Source organism: Panthera uncia, chromosome B1 (genome assembly GCF_023721935.1).
Source record: "Panthera uncia isolate 11264 chromosome B1, Puncia_PCG_1.0, whole genome shotgun sequence".
NCBI lineage: Eukaryota > Metazoa > Chordata > Mammalia > Carnivora > Felidae > Panthera > Panthera uncia.
In genome coordinates, this window is record NC_064811.1 from 193,014,270 (window position 1) to 193,037,005 (window position 22,736).

The 22,736-nt window shown below is 43.4% G+C and overlaps 1 protein-coding gene across 1 annotated transcript in view; it reads right to left on the minus strand.

The window, feature by feature from the left end:
- WDR17 (WD repeat domain 17) overlaps nt 1-22,736 on the minus strand; it is an 89,968-nt gene that overhangs the window by 10,070 nt on the left and 57,162 nt on the right. The window contains exons 18-25 of the mRNA XM_049631802.1: nt 21,989-22,053; nt 12,242-12,374; nt 11,337-11,428; nt 10,185-10,284; nt 9,005-9,144; nt 4,063-4,174; nt 780-921; nt 400-502 (exon numbers count right to left, since the gene is read on the minus strand). Of these exons, the coding sequence (XP_049487759.1) occupies nt 400-502; nt 780-921; nt 4,063-4,174; nt 9,005-9,144; nt 10,185-10,284; nt 11,337-11,428; nt 12,242-12,374; nt 21,989-22,053 (887 nt within the window). The remainder of the gene's footprint in view (nt 1-399; nt 503-779; nt 922-4,062; nt 4,175-9,004; nt 9,145-10,184; nt 10,285-11,336; nt 11,429-12,241; nt 12,375-21,988; nt 22,054-22,736) is intronic.

Sequence of the window (22,736 nt, forward strand, 5' to 3'; positions counted from 1 at the left end):
TGTGTGTGTGTGTGTGTGTGTGTGTCCATGTGCATGTATGTTCATGAGTCCATGTGTGTGTGTCCATGTGTGTGTCTGTGTTTGTGTGCGTTTGTGTCCGTGTGTGGGTCCAAGTGTGTCCATGTGTCCATGTGTGTGTGTCTGTGTATGTGTCCGTGTACACATAAATAAATATACACACTCTAGGTATTAATAAATAGGACCATTAGAATTTATTTTTCCCGTTTCCAATTGACCTCTGTATTTTTTCTTAAGAACAGCAAATATAAATGTAATTTTTCTCCAAGGGCACTTCCCTATCCAAGATGATCTTATTTCTTGATATGAACACCAAAAACAACATAACCATTTTCAAGCATTACATAGATTCCCTTAGTATTTTGGAGTAAAAGCACTTACTTAGTACACGTATGCAAGACTAATTTTTCAGTACGGATATAACTCAATAGGTCAAGAACGGGGTAAACGGTATCCAATGTCCAATCTGAGCTACTGATGCATTCTGGCAAAACAAAACCAAATAAAAGATGATCTAAATAATCATACTAATCATGTTCATCCAATTTTTAACTTACATAATTAATTCTCTTCTGGCCATCTCATCTGGACAAGTATTGCACATCTACCCTCTCTCAAGTCCCCATAGCACACAATCCGCCATCTCTTCCTTTTTTAAATTTAGGATGGCTGGTGTCTGACTTTAAGGCTGCTTGCCAATATTAATGAAAGGCTCAAATCAGTGAGTAGATTTGAGTTGATACCACCAACGGAAAACTTACCTTTGATGAAGTCAATACCAATAGGAAGGGCTTTTTCAGGCTCTTGACTTAACAAGAAATACTTCACAGTTTCAAATATATTACCATCCGCAAGGGCAGCCTCTGCTAGCTGCATACATTCTTCTACTGTGGGTAGCTTGCACTGAAAAGTAATCGGTTTAATGACGTTACTAAAACTTAGAGGGATACACGCAGCAGTATAAGTACTAAATATCTCCAATATGCCTACTATGCTCTTCCTATTAAAGTTGCTCAAAACAGATGCCAGTGAAATAATTTTTATTAAAAGCACACATTTATGAAAATATCCTTAGGATCTAATAACAGCAAATAAGGTATTACCTGAGTGCATCAGTAGTTTTTCATCACACAAATAGTGAAAAAGGTAGAATTATCCTGTGATATTGGAATTAGTATCCACACATGTAACTTAGAAAAACACAAGCTGAGATTTATCACTTCAGAATATACTGACCACTGTCAGAAACTACATTAAATACAGAAAACATAAAAAATACACTCTGACATCTCACACACACTGTGGAGTTTAATTTTGCTTGGCCTTTGAGACAGAGCAACTTAATTTCAAGTAGAAAGGCAAAACACGTTACAAGCTCTCAAAGTTTTGAGTTCTGACATTCTGAAATGCCACAAAATGCAGATTTTGAGCCCAGGAAATTTCATTACTGAAATATGAAAAGCACTACTCCCCAGTTTTTCAAATGATTTTTTTTTCCTGTTGAAACTCAGTCTGCTCCTCCCTTAGGTACGTTCTCCTGCTTCCAGGGTGCAGGTGGGGGTTTCCTGCATTGTCCCCCTTCCAGCACCTATAAATAGTTACTGCTTCTTCTCACTGGGGTTGGCAACCACTGATGTGGTGCTTCCACAAAGGTATTTTGTGTTAGGACTCCAGAGGGCGCGGTTCGCGCACAGCAAGGTTGCCCATCTCCTCACCTCTGAGGTTTATCACTTTCTTCCCTCTCACGTTTATGTCCCCTTAAGTTACTAGGTTGGTTTATTCAGTAGTTTCGTATTTTCTGTTTAAAGGGGGTTTGGAGATGGGGGGACAGATGATGGGGATTAGGGAGTGCACCTGCTGTAATGAGTACCGAAGTGTTGAGTCACTATATTGCACACCTGAAACTGATATTACATTGTATGCTGACTACCTGGAATTTAAATTCAACTTAAAAATCAAATAAAAATTATGTAAATTGAACATTTTGGATTCCACAATCTCTCTCTTAAAAAATTACAATGAACTAAAGGAGCTCTTGTATATATAAAATTTCATATTGTTTCCCCAACTTCATTAACTAAATGCCAGTTATTTACTGAGCAGCTATGTGCACTAGGTATTACAACTGGCTAGATAAAGTTCTTCACTTTGACATATGCTCCAAGAGTAAAGGGAATAAAAAAAGTGGTTTCTATTGAAATTTTATTCTCAAATAAAATAAGAGTAAGATGATCATTGCTGTAATTCCCATCCTATCTTAAAATTCTAAGTTATATAAATTAAGATAATATTTAAAAATATAATTTGTAGCATTACTTGTGAAACTGTCCCAGGTAGTAGTAACACGTTTACACCTAACTGACTAGTCTTTGTAAACAGTTATCAGTGAAGTCTGAGCAGAAAGTCTAATTATATCCTTTTAGATTGTGTGACAAAAAGGCGATGTGAATGCCATCCTGCCTGTGTCATCACGAGCATGTAAACACAGACAAGTATTTCTCCTCTCTAAGCCCCAACATTAGTGCTTGCTGCTATCACCTCATACAGGGCATAGGGTATATATTTAAAGCACCATGCAGCAAATGTAAGGTTCATACTTCCTTCCCTCTGCATTTTCATTTCAACACAGGAATAGCTTTTACTTGCCATGTTTGTAAAAGTGAAGCACAACTCACTGAGAAAATATTTCACAGAACACAAAGTGTGTAAAGAAGTCAGGCCACCCATAATCTCACAACCCACTGGTCACTGTGCATGATTACCATCTCATAAGTATTGTCCCTCATCTCACACACACACAGTCACTCACACACATACACACTTGCTCAAACACTCACATATACACTCACTCATGCACACACATGCTCACTCTATCTTTGTTATCATAATACTTAGTAAGTATCCACTGTTGGATGAAAAGGGCCACTAAACACTGCATGGGGCGCCTGAGTGGCTCAGTGAGTTAAGCGTCCGACTTTGGCTCAGGTCATGATCTCACGGTTTGTGAGTTCGAGCCCCGCGTCGGGCTCTGTGCCGACAGCTCAGAGCCTGGAGCCTGTTTCAGATCCTGTGTCTCTCTCTGTCTGCCCCTCCGCTGCTTGCACTCTGTCTCTCGCATTGTCTCAAAAATAAACATTAAAAAAGTAATTTTTAAACACTGCAGACAAATCAAGGGTCATGAAGTGGGGTCATTTAAGTGAAACAAAACACTGCTATTTTCATATTAAAGACAAAAAAATGTTTTACTGTAAGTTATATTTTTCTTAAAAGAACTGTATAGATCTCCTTAAATATATAATAATTAACATAAATATGTGCAGTTATTTTCAAAATGAAAATCATATGGCATGTATTTCATATTCTGCTTTTTTACAGAACTGTTTCATAGCCTTGTACCAATGTCAATAAAAAGAGAACTTCATGATCTTTTTAATGGGTGAAAAGCATTGAAATACAGAAATGTACTGCAATTTATATACACAATCTCCCTGTTGCTGAACATTTTGGTTATTTTTATACATAATCTTGGTTCATAAATTCCTATATTCTACAAAGGAGTATTTTTTTAAAAGCACTTTAAAGCAATGCATGTGAATTTCATCATAATTAACTCTTTTAAAGGTCCTAAACTGCCTATTTGTAAAAGTTGGCAAAAATGCACCTTAAGGTGCAGAGGGGCAGAGTGGGACGGATGTGGAGTCAGACGTGCTAAAGCTCAAGTCTACACTCTGCCTCTAACTAACTAGAGGCAGTTGCTTAAGCTCCCCGAGCTCACTTTTGCTGTAAAATAGGAACAATGAGCCTTGCTTTTCGGGGTTTCCATGTGAAGTCAGTAAAATACAAACATATGTGAAAATTCAGAACCGTCTCAAGCACACAGAAGCTCAACCAATGTCACTTACTGTTATCACTTCTGTTGTATCTATAAAAGGGTTCGCGAGGGATCCTATGTTTCTCTGCCTGAATCTTTATTTGCCCTAACCTAAAATTAGTTAAATCCTAGCACTGCATTCCAAATTAGAATATGTAATACCCTTAGAATACCTTCTCATGAAGATCATTTATCTCTTCGGTACACCCTGGGTAGAAAGCACATAGTTTAACTAACTGTAGTTCATTGTCAGGAGTCATCAGGAGAAGATCAGCTGCCAAATTCCTATGCACATAACAAAGGGGGAAACTGATTCAACAAGGAAAAAATCTAAAAGTAACATTTAGAACTATTTCAAAGGAAGAAAACTCTGATGCTTCCTTTGGTTTTCTACTAACATAAAAAATACTAATTTTCTACTTAATTATGAAAGACCTCCAAACGTGGATGACAGATAAACCAAAGGGCATGAAGGAAAAATGTATTAGGAAATTTCTATAATTTTGTAAAAATCTTAAATCTGTATATATTTGCAATTAATTTTGCTATTACAGAATTATTCTCTAAGCAAACTAAGCTATATTAGATATGTTCTGTGCAGTGAATTATGAAGCAAGCTTTGTGAAGGCTACTTTTCATCAGCTTTTGTTATGGCCGCAACCACAGCTGGATTAAGCCACTCTTTAAAACCAGTAGAGTACTGACTGGGGCGCCTGGTGGCTCAGTTGGATGCATCCAACTTTGGCTCAGGTCATAAATCTCATGGTTTGTGAGGTTGAGCCCCATGTCAGGCTCAGAGCCTGGAGCCTGCTTCAGATTCTGTGTCTCCCTCTCTCTCTGCTCCTCCCCCACTCGTGCTCTGTCTCTGTCTCTCAAAAATGAATAAACGTAAAAAAAACCCAAACAATAGAATACTTAGATATTTTAAGTTTCGAATTTCAGGTGTTTTGCATCTCTCTTAAACTTTACGTGGAGGGGCGCCTGGGTGGCGCAGTCGGTTAAGCGTCCGACTTCAGCCAGGTCACGATCTCGCGGTCCGTGAGTTCGAGCCCCGCGTCAGGCTCTGGGCTGATGGCTCAGAGCCTGGAGCCTGTTTCCAATTCTGTGTCTCCCTCTCTCTGCCCCTCCCCCGTTCATGCTCTGTCTCTCTCTGTCCCAAAAATAAAATAAACGTTGAAAAAAAAATAAAAAAAATAAAAAAAAAAAAAACAAAAACTTTACGTGGAAATCAAAGATAGAAATGCAGTTTTCTAATTTACTTTTTTAAAGATTCAGTGAAAGGAATAAATCACTTAAAAATAAGGTATTTTAGGGACACTTGGGTGGCTCAGTTGGTTGAGCGACTGACTCTTGATTTTGGCTCAAGTCATGATTCCAGGGTCATGGGATAGAGCTGCATGTCAAGCCCCAAGGTGGGGTCCCATGGTTGGCGTGGAGCCTGCTTAAGATTCTCTCTCTCTCCCTCTGCCCCTCCCGAGCTCATGCCCACTCTCGCTCATGGTCTCTCTCTAAAATAAAAATAATTTTAAAAATAAAAAATAAAAAAGAAGGTATATTAAAGCGTCATGTGTCATATTTAACGGCTTTACGTTAAAAATGTTCTGTATAATAGCCTCTTTAAAAATCATTAGGTGAAGAGTTTTTCATTGCATACTGTTGCACAACTGATTAAACACTAATTTTTAATGATTCAAGATGTTATTATCCACTTTTCAAGAAACTGATATAAAACACATTCAGCATAACTTGAGAATAGGCAGTATTTCAAATGTGAGTTTCTGAAAGGGTGGACTTCAGAGAGTAAAATCTTCCTTCACCTTCTTTGGGAAGCCTTCAGTAAAATGTACATTGATCACTTGATCAATGTACATTTGTGAATAAATTATTTTTAAAACATTAAGAGATGTGTAATCAAGAATATAGTGAGCATGAACAGGAAGAGAGGCAATTTATGTGTATCAAATACTCTATCATCATTGAACAGGTAAGTCTTTGAGTGTTTTTCCAAGTCTCAAATTAGGGTAATTCATCTGCTCTAAGAAGTTTCAATGCTTATGTTTCCTGATACGGACATTTAATAGCAGTATTTGATAATGTCCATGAGAATACAGAAATTAACATTTGTTTTTACAGTACATAAACTAGATGTGTAAATTCTATTCAAACTTCTATGAACTACTGACAAAAGTCTGACCTTCTTGCTGTACAATTATATCCTGATACACTGAAGTTTGCAGCAATGCTAATTTTCTTCTCCCTTTAGTGTAACTTACCATTTACTGACACTTCCATTTACCAATCGGGGAAAATGTATATACATGTAACAATACAGACCTACTAAATAATCTAAACTCTCAAATTTCATTGTCAGAACAGGCATTTTCACTTGTTTAGCTGAGTTATTAACTACTATTTTGTATTGTAGAAAGTCACAATTCATTTATGACACAAATGTTAATATAAAACCGTGAGTGATTTTGTACCTACACTACAAGAAGTGTTGTCACTTTGTAGTTAGGTTTTATATGTTATAAATTCTATAAATGAATTGTCATTCTGTAAAACAATGAAGAACAGGTAATGATCATTTACCATAGAGTTAATATCTAAAACGGAAATAAAATATGAATATTTTTATTAAGTGTTTTGATAAAACTAGACAGTACCTGTATCCAACAGATGGAAAGCTAGAAAGAAAATTATTTTAAATATGAATACCATGTCTATGCAGTGAGAACCAAGAAAAAGGAGACTTTTACCAGCAAATGTAAAACAGGGAAGGGCACTTGTCTTACAAAATTGTGAACATTCCTTCCAAATTATGCAACTATGTTTTTATTTAAACTTTTGGAGGCTTATTCATAGGGCTTACGGATTTCCCCTGGAAATAAACCTGATAAGCATTACAGATTTCAAAATTTGAACTTTATCCAAGTTTCTGGTGCATGTATCTATGGATATATAAAGGAAACTTCTTAGGGGCATTACGAGGAAATAGAAGTTTGTCTTAAATTAAAAGCAACTAAGACATGTAGTCAGTTGAAAGATTTTTTAAACCTCACCTAAACTTAATTTCTATTTGTTTTGCTACTTTTTACCTTTACCAAAAAAAAAAAACCCAAAAAACAAAAAACAACTTAATCACATTTTATTTAGATTACACGATGACCTCTAGCAGGGAGTCCGTCACCTTTGTGAATGAATAATCTACGTTAAACTCATGCTGTGGGATAAGGTCTAAGGCAAGTCACAGTATGCAACTGACCGTTACCGTTCCTGACAGACATAAACCTGGGTACTAAGGATAGTGGGCATTAAACACACGTAAGTCCTAAGTCTAAGGTCAATGGTGGGTGCTGCCACATTTGGGTTGGGGGAAGGACCTCTTGTGGCTGTAAGATACGGGAATAAATGATAAAAACTCTGAGATTCCCGATTCCCTATGAAGCCCCCAGATCCAGAAAGAAAGGGAAAACGGGAAGTGTTGCTGTCTTTCTGAGCTAGCCACAGACGAAGGGGGCGACACGGCTTGATAGCTGAAAAGACCGGAGACCTGTGTTGCTCCCCACGTTCACATATTGAAACTTAATCCCCAGTGCAACGGTATTTGGAAGTGGGGCCTCTCGGAGGCGATTAGGCCCTGAGGGCTGAGCCCTGAACGGTATTGGTGCCTTGTAAAAGAGGCCACAGAGAGCTAGCTCGACCCTTCCGCACACGAACAAAGGGAGAGGATGGCTGATTAGGACCCAGGAAGCCAGCTCTCATCAGACACCAAATCTGCCAGTGCCTTGATCTCAGACTTCTCAGCCTCCAGAACTGTGAGAAATACATTTCTGTCATTTGTAAGCCACCCAGTCTGTGACACTTGGTCATAGCAGCCTGAACTGACAAAGACAGTAGCTAAGTATAAACTTCGGAGCCAGTTTATAGAACGTTGAATCTTGGCTCCACCACTTATGGAGGCCAGAGGCAAAGCAGTATCTATCGTGAGTGAATCATTACATGTAAAGTGCTTAGCACAGAGCTTGGCACACAGTGCAGAAGGGTTAGTTAGCTGTCATTATTCTTAATGTTATTACTGTCTGTGGAATTTGACAGTAGAGTCTGTACAGCTCCATTTTACGAGTGGTGTGTGTGTGCATGCACGCACACACGTGAACTGGGCGTGCGGTGCGAAGAGGTGAAAGGCCTGATTAACAAGTTTATTTAGAAACTCCTCAAGGTTTTAAGTGCTTTAGGGAAGGAGAAGATGAATGTCTGAAATCATCTTTATTCAACAAACAGGTCTTGAGTGTCAGCCTCGTATCTTGGCTAAAGATGCTCCATAATGAAGGACTATCTGCCCGAAGATCAGGGCTCTGCAGACGGGGTGAGAACTGCTTGGACCTGGACTTCCAGGTCACCCCAGGGACTTTCCAGGGTCTATTTCTTACAGGACTGCCCACGTCTGGGGAAATGGCCTGTTCCAAGTCTCCAGCTAAACTATGTTATTATGCTCCATTAGAAAGGTCACCTTATTTTGCAAACCTTAAACTAAGACACAAGGTCTGACAAGAATGAGTGTAGATATGCAGAATCTGAAATGTGGAAATGTGTGGTCCTGATTATCTTCAGCAGTGCACATTTATTCACGATGTTCTGTGCACTCGAAATAATATCGAGTTACGAGGGGACTGCTTCAGAATGGGCCATGGTAGATTTCACTCCAAACCAGGGCAGTTCCCACGATTATTTCATCATCATAGCCCTGTTTCCTCCCACAATCTTTCTCTTTCAATCAAAAAGGAGATGCTAGGCGCTTGGGTAGCTCAGTCGAGTGTGACTCTTGGTTTCGGCTCAGGTCATGATCTCATGGTTCATGAGTCTGAGCCCCACTTTGGGCTCTGTGTTGACAGCTTGTAACCTGCTTGGGATTCTCGCTCCTTCTCTCTCTCTCTGCCCCTCCCTGATCACATGCCCTCTCTCTCTCAAAAATAAATAAATATTAAGAAATTAAGTTAAAAAATTTGAAAAGGAGATGCTGTATTCTCTCAAAACACATCAAATGCAACTTAAAATATTTTAAAAATGTATTCCATTCCTATAAAATTATTCTTCGAATTTAGAAATTCTTACCATGTTGGAATCATCATGCATTTTCTCGCCAGCAATTCCAGGGCATAGTGGGTTGTGGGTGCAGCAGGCTCTCCGAGCACTGTGCCCACACTGACGGCCAACTCCAGTTCATTTCCACGAATCAGGTATGCCATAGCAAGCTTACCCAATAAGAAAATAATTCCTTCAGTTTCATAGATGCTGGATTGGATCATCTTTCCCCGCCAAGCTCATAAAGTAGATAAAGCAGTATTAACCTATAATCAATTATTCTTAAAAATACTGAATGTAATATTCCTATAAAGTACTTATGTAAGTGGGGCGCCTGGGTGGCGCAGTCGGTTAAGCGTCCGACTTCAGCCAGGTCACGATCTCGCGGTCCGTGAGTTCGAGCCCCGCGTCAGGCTCTGGGCTGATGGCTCGGAGCCTGGAGCCTGTTTCCGATTCTGTGTCTCCCTCTCTCTCTGACCCTCCCCCGTTCATGCTCTGTCTCTCTCTGTCCCAAAAATAAAATTAAAAAAAAAAAAAAAAAAAAGTACTTATGTAAGTATAAATGCAATTTCCAGATGGAAAAGCTTACCTGATAAAGGGACATACAGGGAATTTTTATAAGGTCAGAATTTAAGTTGAGAACCCTTGATAATAGTTTTTTAATGAATTAATAACAGTTTGTCTGCTATATCCTCATGTCCTTCCATGTCTCTATCACAAAACAATGTCAATTCTTAGAAGATTCATCAACAGTGTGCAATGATTATCAATGATCCCTTAAATCTACTGTATCTAAGGATACATGCAAAACAGAATCCATCTTTACTATACATTTTTCTTACTAGAGGGTTAAATAGAAAATACCTTAAAAACATCACTTTTGAAGATTATACTAACGTATACTTAAAAATAAGCGCTTCCAAAAGTCAAGTATTCTGAATCCCTGAGATTTTTCCCTTCACCACACTACTTCTTCTCATATCAGATGAAATAAAGTTAGGTTGTTATAAATATGTACTTCGTGATAGAAATGAATTGGAAATAAGATTTCATAGTCTGTAGAGTTTATGTGTGCTTCTGAGGCACGGTAGCTCAGGCTTGGTAGGCACGCAAAATCAGATCTTGCACAGGAGTTGCCGTATTTTTTCCACTCAAACACCATGACGCACCTTAAGAGCTTTCCATTTACATAAACCAATGTGAAATGTACCTCAGTATTATCTACGGCTAGCTGGCAACATGCGGCTAACACTGCGCGGCCATCCTGAAAATACCATTCCGCTAGTTCTTCACTGACTTTGTGCAGGAGTCTAGAAAAGAGAAAGATTATGTAGTCTATATAAACAGAAGGATTCCGTCATAAAATGAACTAACGCCCTTTTAGAACAAGCTTATTAAGGGATCACATAGGATTTAATTTGGTATCTTTGATTCAGGTATAAAGTCTGATCTTTGGGAAAGAAAAATCAGGAAAGTGGTTTTTCTTAGCAAACAAATTAGTATGTATGGCATGCCCCCAACCCAAATGTCAGAATAGAAGTCTCATTTTCAAAATTTGCCATCCTACATTGAATAATTGACAACTCAGCTATAGGGACAGTTAACTGCAGAAGAATTACAGGCTGAACTGAAACTTTTCAAAATTTAGATGACCACAATATGGGTGGGGTATGTTAGATCTTTAAAATGTCGAGTTTAGATATGGCAGAGAATAGCAGCAAAGAATCAGGAAGGAGTACGCTGGTCCTAACACATTATTTGCTTAACATTTTACGACCCTTTTTTACTGGAAAAGCATCCTAAAAGTTTAAATATCCAATTTTTTAAAACAATAATAGGAGCCAATAATGAGGCATGGGAAAGTAGATTATTAGATTTTAAAAAGGGCAAAAGGCTGAAGAATTCTACCTTCCATTTCTTTTAAAAAATGTGTATTTGGATTTCTTCTTTAAAAGGAGTCTAAATTTTATTCCCAACAACTAATTCTGGTGTCTTGGGATGATGTCATCTACAATGACTTTACAGTAAAACATTAATAAACAGCCCTCCTTATTTTTACCGCCTCTCCTCCCTAAACAAGGTTGATGTTTTTAACTATTTCGGTGCTTTATCTGCAATCTCTCTACTGAAATACATGCTGCCTCTCTGAAAGCCACACAAAAGGCATGCAGGCTGCACGTGCATGCCTGACACTGCCCTGTTCACCCAGAGGCCCTGGGATGGAGCAGGACTGAGGCGAGAATCAAAGTGAGACAGCCCAGCCCCTGTGCATGGAAAAGGGTGAAGCGCATGGGTCTTAAAACCCCCTGAGGGGAAGCCAACCCTGAAAATACTGATCCCACACAAAGGATAAAGCGCTCACTCATGACAGTCTTCCTTGTAGATATCATCAGGATATGAAGATCCTTTAGCTGTGGAAACATGTACGGTCTGCATGTTTCCCTCACAAGCAGCCTGGAATTTAATAAAATCTTTAATTAATTTTTAGCTAATTGTTGACAGCTGCCCAATTTCTAAATATTATTTTGATCAAAGCACAGTTGACCCTCTAACAATATGGGTTTGAACTGCACGGGTCCACTTATATGCAGATCTTTTCCAATAAATACAGGACTGTAAATGTATTTCCTCTTCCTCATGATTTCCTTAATAACATTTTCTTTTTGCTAGCTCACTTTAAGGTCAGAACATGATATATAACACATGTAACGTGCAAAATATGTGTTAATTGACTGCTCATGTTATTGGTAAATATGTGTTAATCGACTGCTCATGTTACTGGTAAAGTTTCTGGTCAACAGTAGACTATTAGTACTTAAGTTTTGGGGGAGTCAAAAGTTATAGGAGGATCTCTGGGTGGGGGTTCAGTGTCCCTAACCCTGTGCTGTTCAAGGATCAACTGCTTATTTAAATCATGTTTAAAATTTATACAATCTGGAGGTACCCTCAGAATTCGAAAAAGAATGTGGACTCCATTTGTATCAACACGAAGCTTCAAGTGCATGGTTACTAGAAATAGTTGTTCACCCACATATGACATTCAGCAGCATACAACAGTCCAGGGATGCCTGAATGTCTAAAATGCGTGCAGTGTGACCAGGGCATAGAAAGTGTGACCGTACTGCAGACAGAGAAGGTTGGGAGGTGGGCAGGAGCCAGGCCATCTGACTGTCGATCACGGGAAGGCAGGTGTGATCAGTCAGCACAGTCTTCCTTCCGCAGGCCCTCCCGCCAGGGTAGGTGGCCTGTGTGATCATGTACTGGTACCTGTGCAACAAGCAGAGCTTCTGTAAGCTGACCTCTTGACATAAAAAAATTCACTAATTTTTTCACATCTCCAATGGCGATGCAGTATGGAATGACATCATCCTTATCTTCCTGGATTAACTGATCAGCTCTCCTAATAAAACAAGAACAACTTTCTTTATAATATGCCAATTTCAAGGTTCTCAGTTGGACTCAGATTTTCTGAAATATCTAAAGCAGCCAAATATCCAAAATATGTGGTAGATTTCCTAAAACCCTTCTGCATATCACTTTTCTAAAAGCTTCAGATTTTATAATCAAATCAGATATGGAAGACAAAAGTTTTCTGCAATAAATAAAATAGATAACCTATTTTCTCTTAAAACACTACATGTTTTCATATTTTAAAAGCACTGAACATATTAGGTGAAAAGGCGGGCCTACGCCGGCCGACTCCATCTTGTTCTGTGTTCTCCACCTTGAGTGACTATGTCCCCGACATGACCCCTTTTCCGGGAAAATCACAGAAACCTCAGACCGCGCCTCCTCCCCTTGAGTAACCTCCCGCTCACCCGTTCAAACTTCCTGATCAAAACACGCCCAGCGACCTGCGTAACAGAACTCCGACCCTCCCCCAGCCAATCGGCCGAGGCCACGACCCTTCCCCAGCCAATCGGCTGAGGCCACAGCCATTACCCTCACCAACTGCCCCTAGACCCCTATAAAACCTTTGTGCTTTTGAAACTCGCTCTCTCTCCCTGGTATCTCACCGCTGCGTCGGTGCAGGTAGGGGATTGAGCTCGAGCTAGCTCGAATAAAGGTTCTTTTGCTTTTGCATCGGACTTGGCTCCCTAGTGGTCTTTGGGGATCACGAATTCTGGGCATAACATTTGGGGGCTCGTCCGGGATCCCCAAGACCCCCGAGGGACCCCCGACCCAGAGAGCCTGACTGGCCACAGTTAGTGTCTGTCTGTTTGTTCTGTCTTTTCTGTGTGAGCTCACTTCTGGAATTCTGGTAGTGCCCCACGTGGTCTAAGTGGACGCACTGGAGGACCACGGGCCGGGAGTTTCGGAAGACGTTCCGATTCTCCCTTCTGGAGGGACGTGGAATCCCCTCATCAGTTTTGGAGGGATGTGGAATCCCCTCAAAGGTCTGAGACGAGGCGGGTCGCTCCCGCTGGTCGGCGTGAGGCCGTCGTCTTTGGAGGGACGTGGAATCCCCTCATCGGTTTTGGAGGGACGTGGAATCCCCTCATCGGTTTTGGAGGGATGTGGAATCCCCTCATCGGTTTTGGAGGGATGTGGAATCCCCTCAAAGGTCTAAGCTAGCTTTCAGTTTTGCTTCCATGGAGTTGGAAGATTTTCTAGGGGCCCTCTGTTTGTCTGTTTTTGTGTTTCTCTGTTTGGTTCTGTGGACTTACTGGACGGACGTTATGGGACAGACTCAGACTACTCCTCTAAGTATTATGATTGATCACTTTAAGGATGTGAGGGGAAGAGCTAACAACCTCAGTGTGGAAGTCCGAAAGGGTCGGTGGCAGTTTTTTTGTTCTAGCGAGTGGCCAACTTTCAATGTCGGATGGCCACCAGAGGGGACCTTCGACCTCCCTACCATCCACCGAGTCAGGAGTATCATCTCTCAGCCTAAGACGGGCCATCTTGATCAGCTCCCTTACATTATCACTTGGCAGGACCTTGTAGAAGACCCACCCTCTTGGCTTAAGCCCTTCCTAGCCCCGCTCCCTCCGGAGCCAAAACCCATTCTTGCTTTGCAGGGGACAAAGAAGAAGAAAAGTCTTATCCAGCCTTCAGCACCCCTCTACCCTGTCTTACAGGGGGGTACTGAAGAAGAATTAATTTTTCCTCCCCCGTATAACCCCTCTAGGATGCTGGAAGAACACCATCCTCTCCCTCCGGGGGAGGCAGACGCTGTTCTGAGAGCGGGAGGCGGAAACGCTCCAGTGGGAAGCCTGCCCTTCACCAGACAAAGGGCTCAGAGGGAGCAATCCGCCTCCGCCGCCGACTCCACTATTCTGCCCCTGCGAGCCACCGGACCCCCAGACGCAGAGGGGAATCAGCCCCATCACTATTGGCCTTTCGCCACTAGTGACCTCTACAATTGGAAAGCTCAGAATCCTAAGTTTTCCGAGAAACCGGCAGGGCTTATTGATTTATTAGACTCTGTTCTTTTTACCCATCACCCCACGTGGGACGATTGCCAGCAGCTTTTGCAGGTCCTGTTCACGACTGAAGAAAGAGAAAGAATCCTCAATGGGGCCTGAAAACTAGTTCCGGGCACAGACGGGAATCCCACCACCAACCAGGCTCAGATAGATGCCTCCTTCCCCTTAACTCGGCCCCAGTGGGATTTCAACACGGCAGAAGGTAAGGAGAGGCTCCGGATCTACCGCCAGACTCTAATGGGGGGTCTCCGAATGGCTGCTAGAAAGCCAACCAATTTGGCCAAGGTAGGAAATGTACAACAGGGAAAAGATGAATCTCCGGCTGCCTTTTTAGAACGGATCATGGAGGCATTCCGTACCCATACCCCCATGGATCCAGAGGCTCCAGAAAGCAAGGCAGCTGTTATCATGGCCTTTGTAAACCAATCGGCCATAGACATTAGGAGAAAACTACAGAAAATAGATAGACTAGGAGAAAAAAGTCTGCAGGACTTACTGGTGGTAGCGGAAAAGGTATATAATAACCGGGAGCCTCCTGAGGACAAGCAGGCTCGCGCCATGGCGGCTGCCAGCAGTAAGCAGACTCGAGACCTGCCCAGAATACTACTAGCTACCACTGCTGACTCCCCTGAGGAACGAGACCGCCGTCTCCGGCAGCTGGCAGACGACGCAAGAAAAGGTAAAAGAACCACCAAGGGGGGGAAGCAGAGGCTGCAGAAGGATCAGTGCGCATACTGCAAGGAGATAGGGCATTGGGCCCGAGATTGTCTGAAAAGGGCCGGCGGGAAAGGAAGCAAGACTGATCGAGTAAAAGTCCTAGAGCTAGATGAACTAAGTGATTAGGGGAGTCGGGGTTCGGACCCTCTCCCCGAACCCAGGGTAACTCTTAAAGTGGAGGGGACCCCTGTTGACTTCCTTGTCGACACCGGAGCACAACATTCGGTCCTCCGCACCCCACAAGGAAAACTAGCCAGCAAGAAGTCCTGGGTACAAGGGGCAACTGGTATGAGCCAGTATTCATGGACTACCCGAAGAATAGTAGATTTGGGAACGGGCCGGGTATCCCACTCCTTTATGGTAATACCAGAATGCCCCTACCCGCTGTTAGGACGGGACTTACTGACCAAGATTGGAGCTCAGATAACTTTCAGACAAGGGGGGCCTCAGGTCACCGATGGCAAGGGCCACCCCATCCAGGTACTGACCATGAAACTGGAGGATGAATACCTCCTCCACCAGGAGGCGCTCCCGAGAGAGGATAATATAGACAGATGGCTAGAAGAATTCCCCTTGGTTTGGGCAGAGACTTGGGGGGGGGGGTGGCACTAGCCGCTCATAGGACCCCAGTCCTGGTAGAGCTCAAGCCAGGAGAGAGTCCGGTAAGGATCAAACAATACCCCATGTCTCAGGAGGCCCGGAAGGGGATCCAGCCACACATCCGGAGACTACGAAGCCTAGGGGTACTAGTTCCTTGCCAGTCTGCCTGGAACACCCCCTTACTGCCGGTCAAAAAGCCTCACACAAATGACTACCGACCGGTACAAGACCTCCGGGAGGTAAATAAGAGGGTCGCGGACATACACCCAACTGTTCCCAACCCATATACTCTCTTGAGCTCCTTGGCGCCCTCCAGGGTCTGGTATACTGTACTAGATTTAAAGGACGCCTTCTTCAGTCTGCCGCTGGCACCCCAGAGCCAACCCCTGTTCGCCTTCGAGTGGCATGGTCCGGAGGAGGGCTACAGTGGACAACTCACCTGGACACGGCTACCTCAGGGATTCAAATTCACCCACCATCTTCGACGAGGCACTACACGAGGACCTGGGTGAGTACAGAAGGGAGCACCCTGGCCTCGCCCTCCTACAGTACGTAGATGACATCCTGATTGCTGCCGACACGGCCAAAGACTGTGAGCGAGGGACCCAGGACCTGCTGGCTACCCTGGGGGCCTTAGGGTACCGGGCATCCGCGAAGAAGGCTCAGATATGCAGGGAGAGGGTAAGTTACCTGGGATATATCCTGAAGGGCAGACAGCGGCGGTTATCAGATGTCAGAAAAGAAACTGTCCTAAAGATCTCTACTCCCACCTCCCGAAGAGAAGTGAGGGAATTCCTAGGATCAGCCGGCTACTGCCGCCTCTGGCTTCCAGGTTTTGCTGAGATCGCCAGGCCCCTATATGAAGCTACCAAACAGGGGAAAACATTTAAATGGACTGAAAAAGAAGAAATTGCCTTTAATCGGTTAAAAAAGGCCCTCCTAAGTGCCCCAGCCCTGGGCCTACCAGACATTACGAAACCCTTCCACCTCTTTGTAGACGAACATAAGGGAATAGCAAAAGGGGTTCTAACTCAAGCCTTAGGCCCCTGGAACCGCCCGGTGGCTTACCTGTCCAAGAAGCTAGACCCAGTGGCTGCCGGCTGGCCGCCATGCCTAAGAATTATTGCGGCGACAGCACTCCTAGTCAAGGATGCAGACAAACTGACCCTAGGACAGGAGATCTGGATCACGACCCCACACGCCATTGAAGGGGTCCTGAAACAGCCTCCGGATAGATGGATGAGCAATACACGTATGACTTATTACCAGAGCCTCCTACTCAACCCTCCACGAGTGCGGTTCCACCCCAGTGCAGCCCTCAATCCTACAACCCTGCTGCCCGACCCTGACCTAGGTGCTCCACTACATGACTGTGCGGGAATCCTGGAACAAGTACATGGATTCCGGACGGACCTGACCGACCGGCCCCTCCCCAATGCCGAGGCTACTTGGTTCACTGATGGCAGCAGCTTTGTGCAAGATGGACACAGGTATGCGGGTGCAGTGGTGGTCACCGAAACGGACACCGTATGGGCGGAGGCTCTACCCTCCGGAACGTCAGCCCAGCGAGCGGAGCTCATAGCCCTCACCAAGGCGCTGATGCTGGGAGCTGGAAAACGGCTTAACATCTACACAGACAGCCGTTATGCATTTGCCACAGCTCATATTCATGGGGCAATTTATCAGGAGAGGGGGTTACTGACGGCAGAAGGATGGACTATAAAAAATAAGCAGAAGATACTTAACCTGCTTATGGCCTTATGGCTTCCTGCCAAGCTAGCCATTATCCACTGCCAAGGGCACCAAAAAGCTGATAACCCAGTAGCTAGAGGTAATCGAAAGGCTGACCAGGCAGCCAAGGCAGTAGCCCTTACTCCAGTCCCCACCATGACCATACAACTACCGGACCCGGGAGACCCAGTTTTACCAGACCAGCCCAAATACTCCCAGGAGGAGTTACAGCGGATCAAGAAACTCCCCATGGCCCAGGAGATAAAGGGATGGTGGTATACACCTAACAAGGAGCTCGTGCTGCCAGACCGGCTCGGAGTCTCAATATTAGAGCACATGCATCGGTCTACTCACATGGGGGCCCGAAAATTAAAAGACTTAATCCGACATGCCGGAATCAAGATTCATCAACAGGACACCAAAATAGAGCAAGTTGTATCTGCCTGCAAGACCTGCCAACTCACCAACGTGAGAGCCACATCAAATAAAAAAGGAACCAGGCTCAGAGGCACCAGACCGGGAGCCCAATGGGAAGTCGACTTCACTGAAGTCAAACCAGGAAAGTATGGTTATAAATATCTTTTAGTATTTACAGACACCTTCTCTGGCTGGGTGGAGGCATACCCAACCAAGCATGAAACGGCTCAGACGGTGGCTAAGAAGCTACTAGAAGACATCTTACCCAGGTATGGTTTTCCTGCCATGGTAGGATCAGACAATGGACCAGCTTTTATCTCGCAGGTAACACAGGCAGTAGCCAAGGCGGTGGGGGCAAACTGGAAATTACATTGTGCTTATAGGCCCCAGAGCTCAGGACAGGTAGAAAGAATGAATAGAACCCTAAAAGAGACCCTTACCAAATTAACCATGGAGACTGGCAGGGACTGGGTGACTCTCCTACCGTACGCCCTTTACCGGGTTAGAAACACTCCTTACACTCTGGGTTTTACTCCCTATGAGATCATGTTTGGCAGGCCACCCCGTTATTCCCAGCCTTCGAGCTGAACTTCTTGCAGAGTTTAAAGATCAAGAACTTTTTCTTTCCTTGAGAGGGCTCCAGAGGGCGCACGAGGACATTTGGCCGCGCCTCCGTGCCATCTACGAGGCTGGCCCGACCCCGACACCTCATCAGTACAAGCCGGGAGACTGGGTCTATGTCAAGAGGCACCACCGAGAGACTCTCGAGCCGCGCTGGAAGGGACCCTACATTGTAGTGCTGACAACCCCCACCGCTCTCAAAGTAGACAGCATCGCGACCTGGGTCCATCACACCCACGTTCGGCCAGCGGACCCCTCCTCAATCCGGAAGGACTTTGTCACGCGATGGGCCATCAGTCGGGACCAACACAACCCGCTCAAGCTCAAGCTCAAGCTACAGCGCATTCGACCCACCTAATATTGGTAACTCTGTTAACTCTGCTTGTCATTGCTCATGCTGCCGGGAGTCCCCACACCCCCCAAAACATCACCTGGCAGATCATAGATACCAGCTCGGGGACAATACTTAATCAGACCTCCCAGAGCCACCCCAGGGACACATGCTTCCCAGAACTTAGCGTAAACTTCCAAACTCTGTTCCCCTTGTCACCATAAATGCAGCCGGTCCCATGATTGGGTCCGTAAGTTACATGACAAGGGGGGCATGAAAGGGCGGGCCTACGCCGGCCGACTCCATCTTGTTCTGTGTTCTCCACCTTGAGTGACTATGTCCCCGACATGACCCCTTTTCCGGGAAAATCACAGAAACCTCAGACCGCGCCTCCTCCCCTTGAGTAACCTCCCGCTCACCCGTTCAAACTTTCTGATCAAAACACGCCCAGCGACCTGCGTAACAGGACTCCGACCCTTCCCCAGCCAATCGGCTGAGGCCACGACCCTTCCCCAGCCAATCGGCTGAGGCCACAGCCATTACCTCACCAACTGCCCCTAGACCCCTATAAAACCTTTGTGCTTTTGAAACTCGCTCTCTCTCCCTGGTATCTCACCGCTGCGTCGGTGCAGGTAGGGGATTGAGCTCGAGCTAGCTCGAATAAAGGTTCTTTTGCTTTTGCATCGGACTTGGCTCCCTAGTGGTCTTTGGGGATCACGAATTCTGGGCATAACATTAGGCCTTAAAAATGAATACAGCTTATCTATTAAAGTGAGCAATATATTTTCTGAAAATAAGTTGTAAACTAGATGTGTGATGGGATATCTACTTTCAATTGGATTAATAAATACGTGTGTGTCTACTGCATTAAAGACAGAATTTTAAACGTTTTAGGGAGCACAACAATGAATGCAAACCCTTTAAATGCAAGTAACTTAAAATCATTAAAAAAGAGAAGAGTATAAATACTGACAATAAAATATAGAATACTATGAGCACTCCAAGCAAGGTAGTTTACAAAAACAAAAAGTTCCTGATATGTGAGGGGAAAACAGGATCCTGATCTTGGAGATTACCAAGAATCTACTTGTGTCTGCCTCTGTCTCTCTGTATCCTGTCTGTGTTTCTCTTTTCCTAAATAAGTCCCAAGTAGTTTCCCAGTGACCAACCAAATTAATTTAACTCTTAATATTTAGCCTCAGGTTTGTTGAAAACTAATCTGTGGGCACCTGGATGGCGCAGTTGGTTAAGTTTCTGACCTGATTTTGGCTCAGGTCATGATCTTGCAGTTTCGTGAGTTCCAGCCCTGCATCGGGCGCTAGGCTGACAGTGCAGGGCCTGCCTGGGATTCTCTCTCTCTCTCTCTGCCTCTCCCTGACTCATGCTCTCTGTCTCAAAATAAATGAATTAAAAAAAAAAAAAGAACACTAATCTGGCATATTTAATATATGCTGGCATTTGCATTAAACTACATTTCAATCGCCAATCTCTGGGTTGGTGTAGCACAGTTTTTGTTTGCCCAGCTCACTGTTAACAATCTCCAATCTACAGGGTCACTGGAATTCTCCCCAACACCTGTGTTTTCAACCATTGTGACACTGATTTCTTTGTTAGAGGAGTAATAATATCCCCTTCTAAGGAACTAGGACCGAGAAATGGCCAATCTCTCTGAATGGTTGCATCTATACAACATAAATTTAGGAGCCGTGAGGAGACCATTTTCTGGCCACCATGTGAATTAAGGAGTAGAGAAAAGCAGGTGTTGGTTTCCAAAGATATCTGAAACAGTTTTTGCTGAGGTTGAAACACAATTGTTTCGTGAAAGAAACATTGTCTGCTAACATGGCTTTATTAAAGATTTCGGTGGGGGCGGGGGGAGATAACATTCACAAGTGTGCAGTGAGGGTACAGGAACTTGGAATTCTTTGGGATCTTTAGAACTTAAGACAGGGAGCCCACAGCCAGCCCGCTGATGCACTTATTGCTGGGAAAATAGGTGCCAGGGAATGGTCTGCTTTCCAACGGCAAATGTGTTCATTAGTCCTTCTGCATTTCATGCGTAGCCTCAGGCAGATTTTTATTTATACATGTGAGTTGCAGTTGAATTTGCTTCTAAATCATGTCTCGTGGAAGAAAAATCAAACTTTTTCATTTTTAAGGCCAGAATCAAGGGAATTAGTCATGAAATAGTAGTCTACAGGCCTAGCACAGTGCTAGACACATAGTGAGCACTAAAAAAATAAATATTCCCTGAACGACTAGAATAGGGAACAGTCTTATGCTGTGAGTTGAAATGTGTCTGCCCAAAACACGTTTACTGAAGGACAAACCACGGTCTGTACAAATGTAACCTTATTTGGAAAGAGGGTCTTTGCTAATGTAATCAGTAAAGAGGGAGTTCAACTGGTTGAGGGTAGACCCTCAATCTGCTATGACTGGTGTCCTCCAAGAAAGAAGGGAATGTGCACACAGACACACAGGGGCTAAGGCACCGTGAGAAGAAAGCAGGGGTTCGAGTGGTACACCCATGACTCAGTGAAGGCCGACGACTGCCAGTAACCACCAGAAGCTGGGGAAAACACGTGGAACAGATTCTTTCTCAAAGACCTCAGTAGGAATCAGTCCTCCAGACAAGTGGATATTGGCCTTCTAGCCTCCGGGCTGTGAGAATAAATTTCTGTGGGTCTGAAGCCAACCAGTTTATAATACTTTGTTACAGGGGCCATAGGAAACCAACACATCTCAGAAAGAGGCTTCACCAGTGCCTCCTTCGTATTCACAGACGGGAGACGGCAAGGATTGGTGGCCAAAGAGAACTGAGATTATTTACGGAAGAAGTACTCTGTGAACTTTAGGAAACCTTCAGAAAATCTTACCACCTATATTTCAGTAGCAATATATTATCCAATAAGTATGTTTACTCATCTGTCAATCCCTCCATTGACATGGAGAATCTCCCTTCCACTGTCTTTCTCAGATGCCAGGTCAAACAGAAGAACACCAAGTGACTTGTAACCAATTCATTTAATTTACGGCATTAGCAGACATAAAACTTAGCTGCTTTTAAAGACAACCTAAGACTAGAAAATTTCAAAAGCTACTATTTATATATTGCTTCCATTTTAACATATTTTAAAACATCTATTTGGACACAGACTCTGTGCTTACCTCTGCATTAACTTCTTCCAGTATTTCATAGACACCCCCGGTGCGACTGACAAGGCCTTGTCCCACTAGAACAGAAAACAAGAAAGGCAAAGTGTATTTTGACTGTACTAACTCTTAACTTTTTTTTTTTTTTACGAACTCACATTTTTAATACGAGTTTTTCGTGTGTTTTTAGGGTGTTTAGATTTCCAGGAATATTTCTGAATTCTATCCCATTCCACAGAGTATAAATATTACATTTTAAAATAAAGTAAAATATGTAAATTGTATTATTCAGCAACGAAAATCCCAAACCTAGACAGGGGGCAGTGGGAGGGGAGAGGAATAGTACTACCTAAGTGTGTAGTTTAAAAAACATAGTAACTCCCCTTCTGACACAACACCAGAGTAATCTGTTCTATGGTAATCTGTGTCCTATGTTCAAAATAATACATACTGAAATTCTTCTGTTTAAAAAATATGACATTTATTTCTATTTTTATTCTTTGTTTTTTCACAAATTTTATTTATTGTCATATCTTTCTTTATAGTTGATAAACTGATCTTCGTATTTTATTTTAATTTTTTTTAACGTTTATTCATTTTTGAGAGATGGAGACAGAGCACGAGTGGGTGAGGGGCAGAGAGAGAGGGAGACACAGACTCCGAAGCAGGCTCCGGGCTCTGAGCTGGCGGCACAGAGCCCGTCACGGGGCTCTAGGTCACGAAGCTTGAGATTGTGACCTGAGCCGAAGTCGGACACTTAACC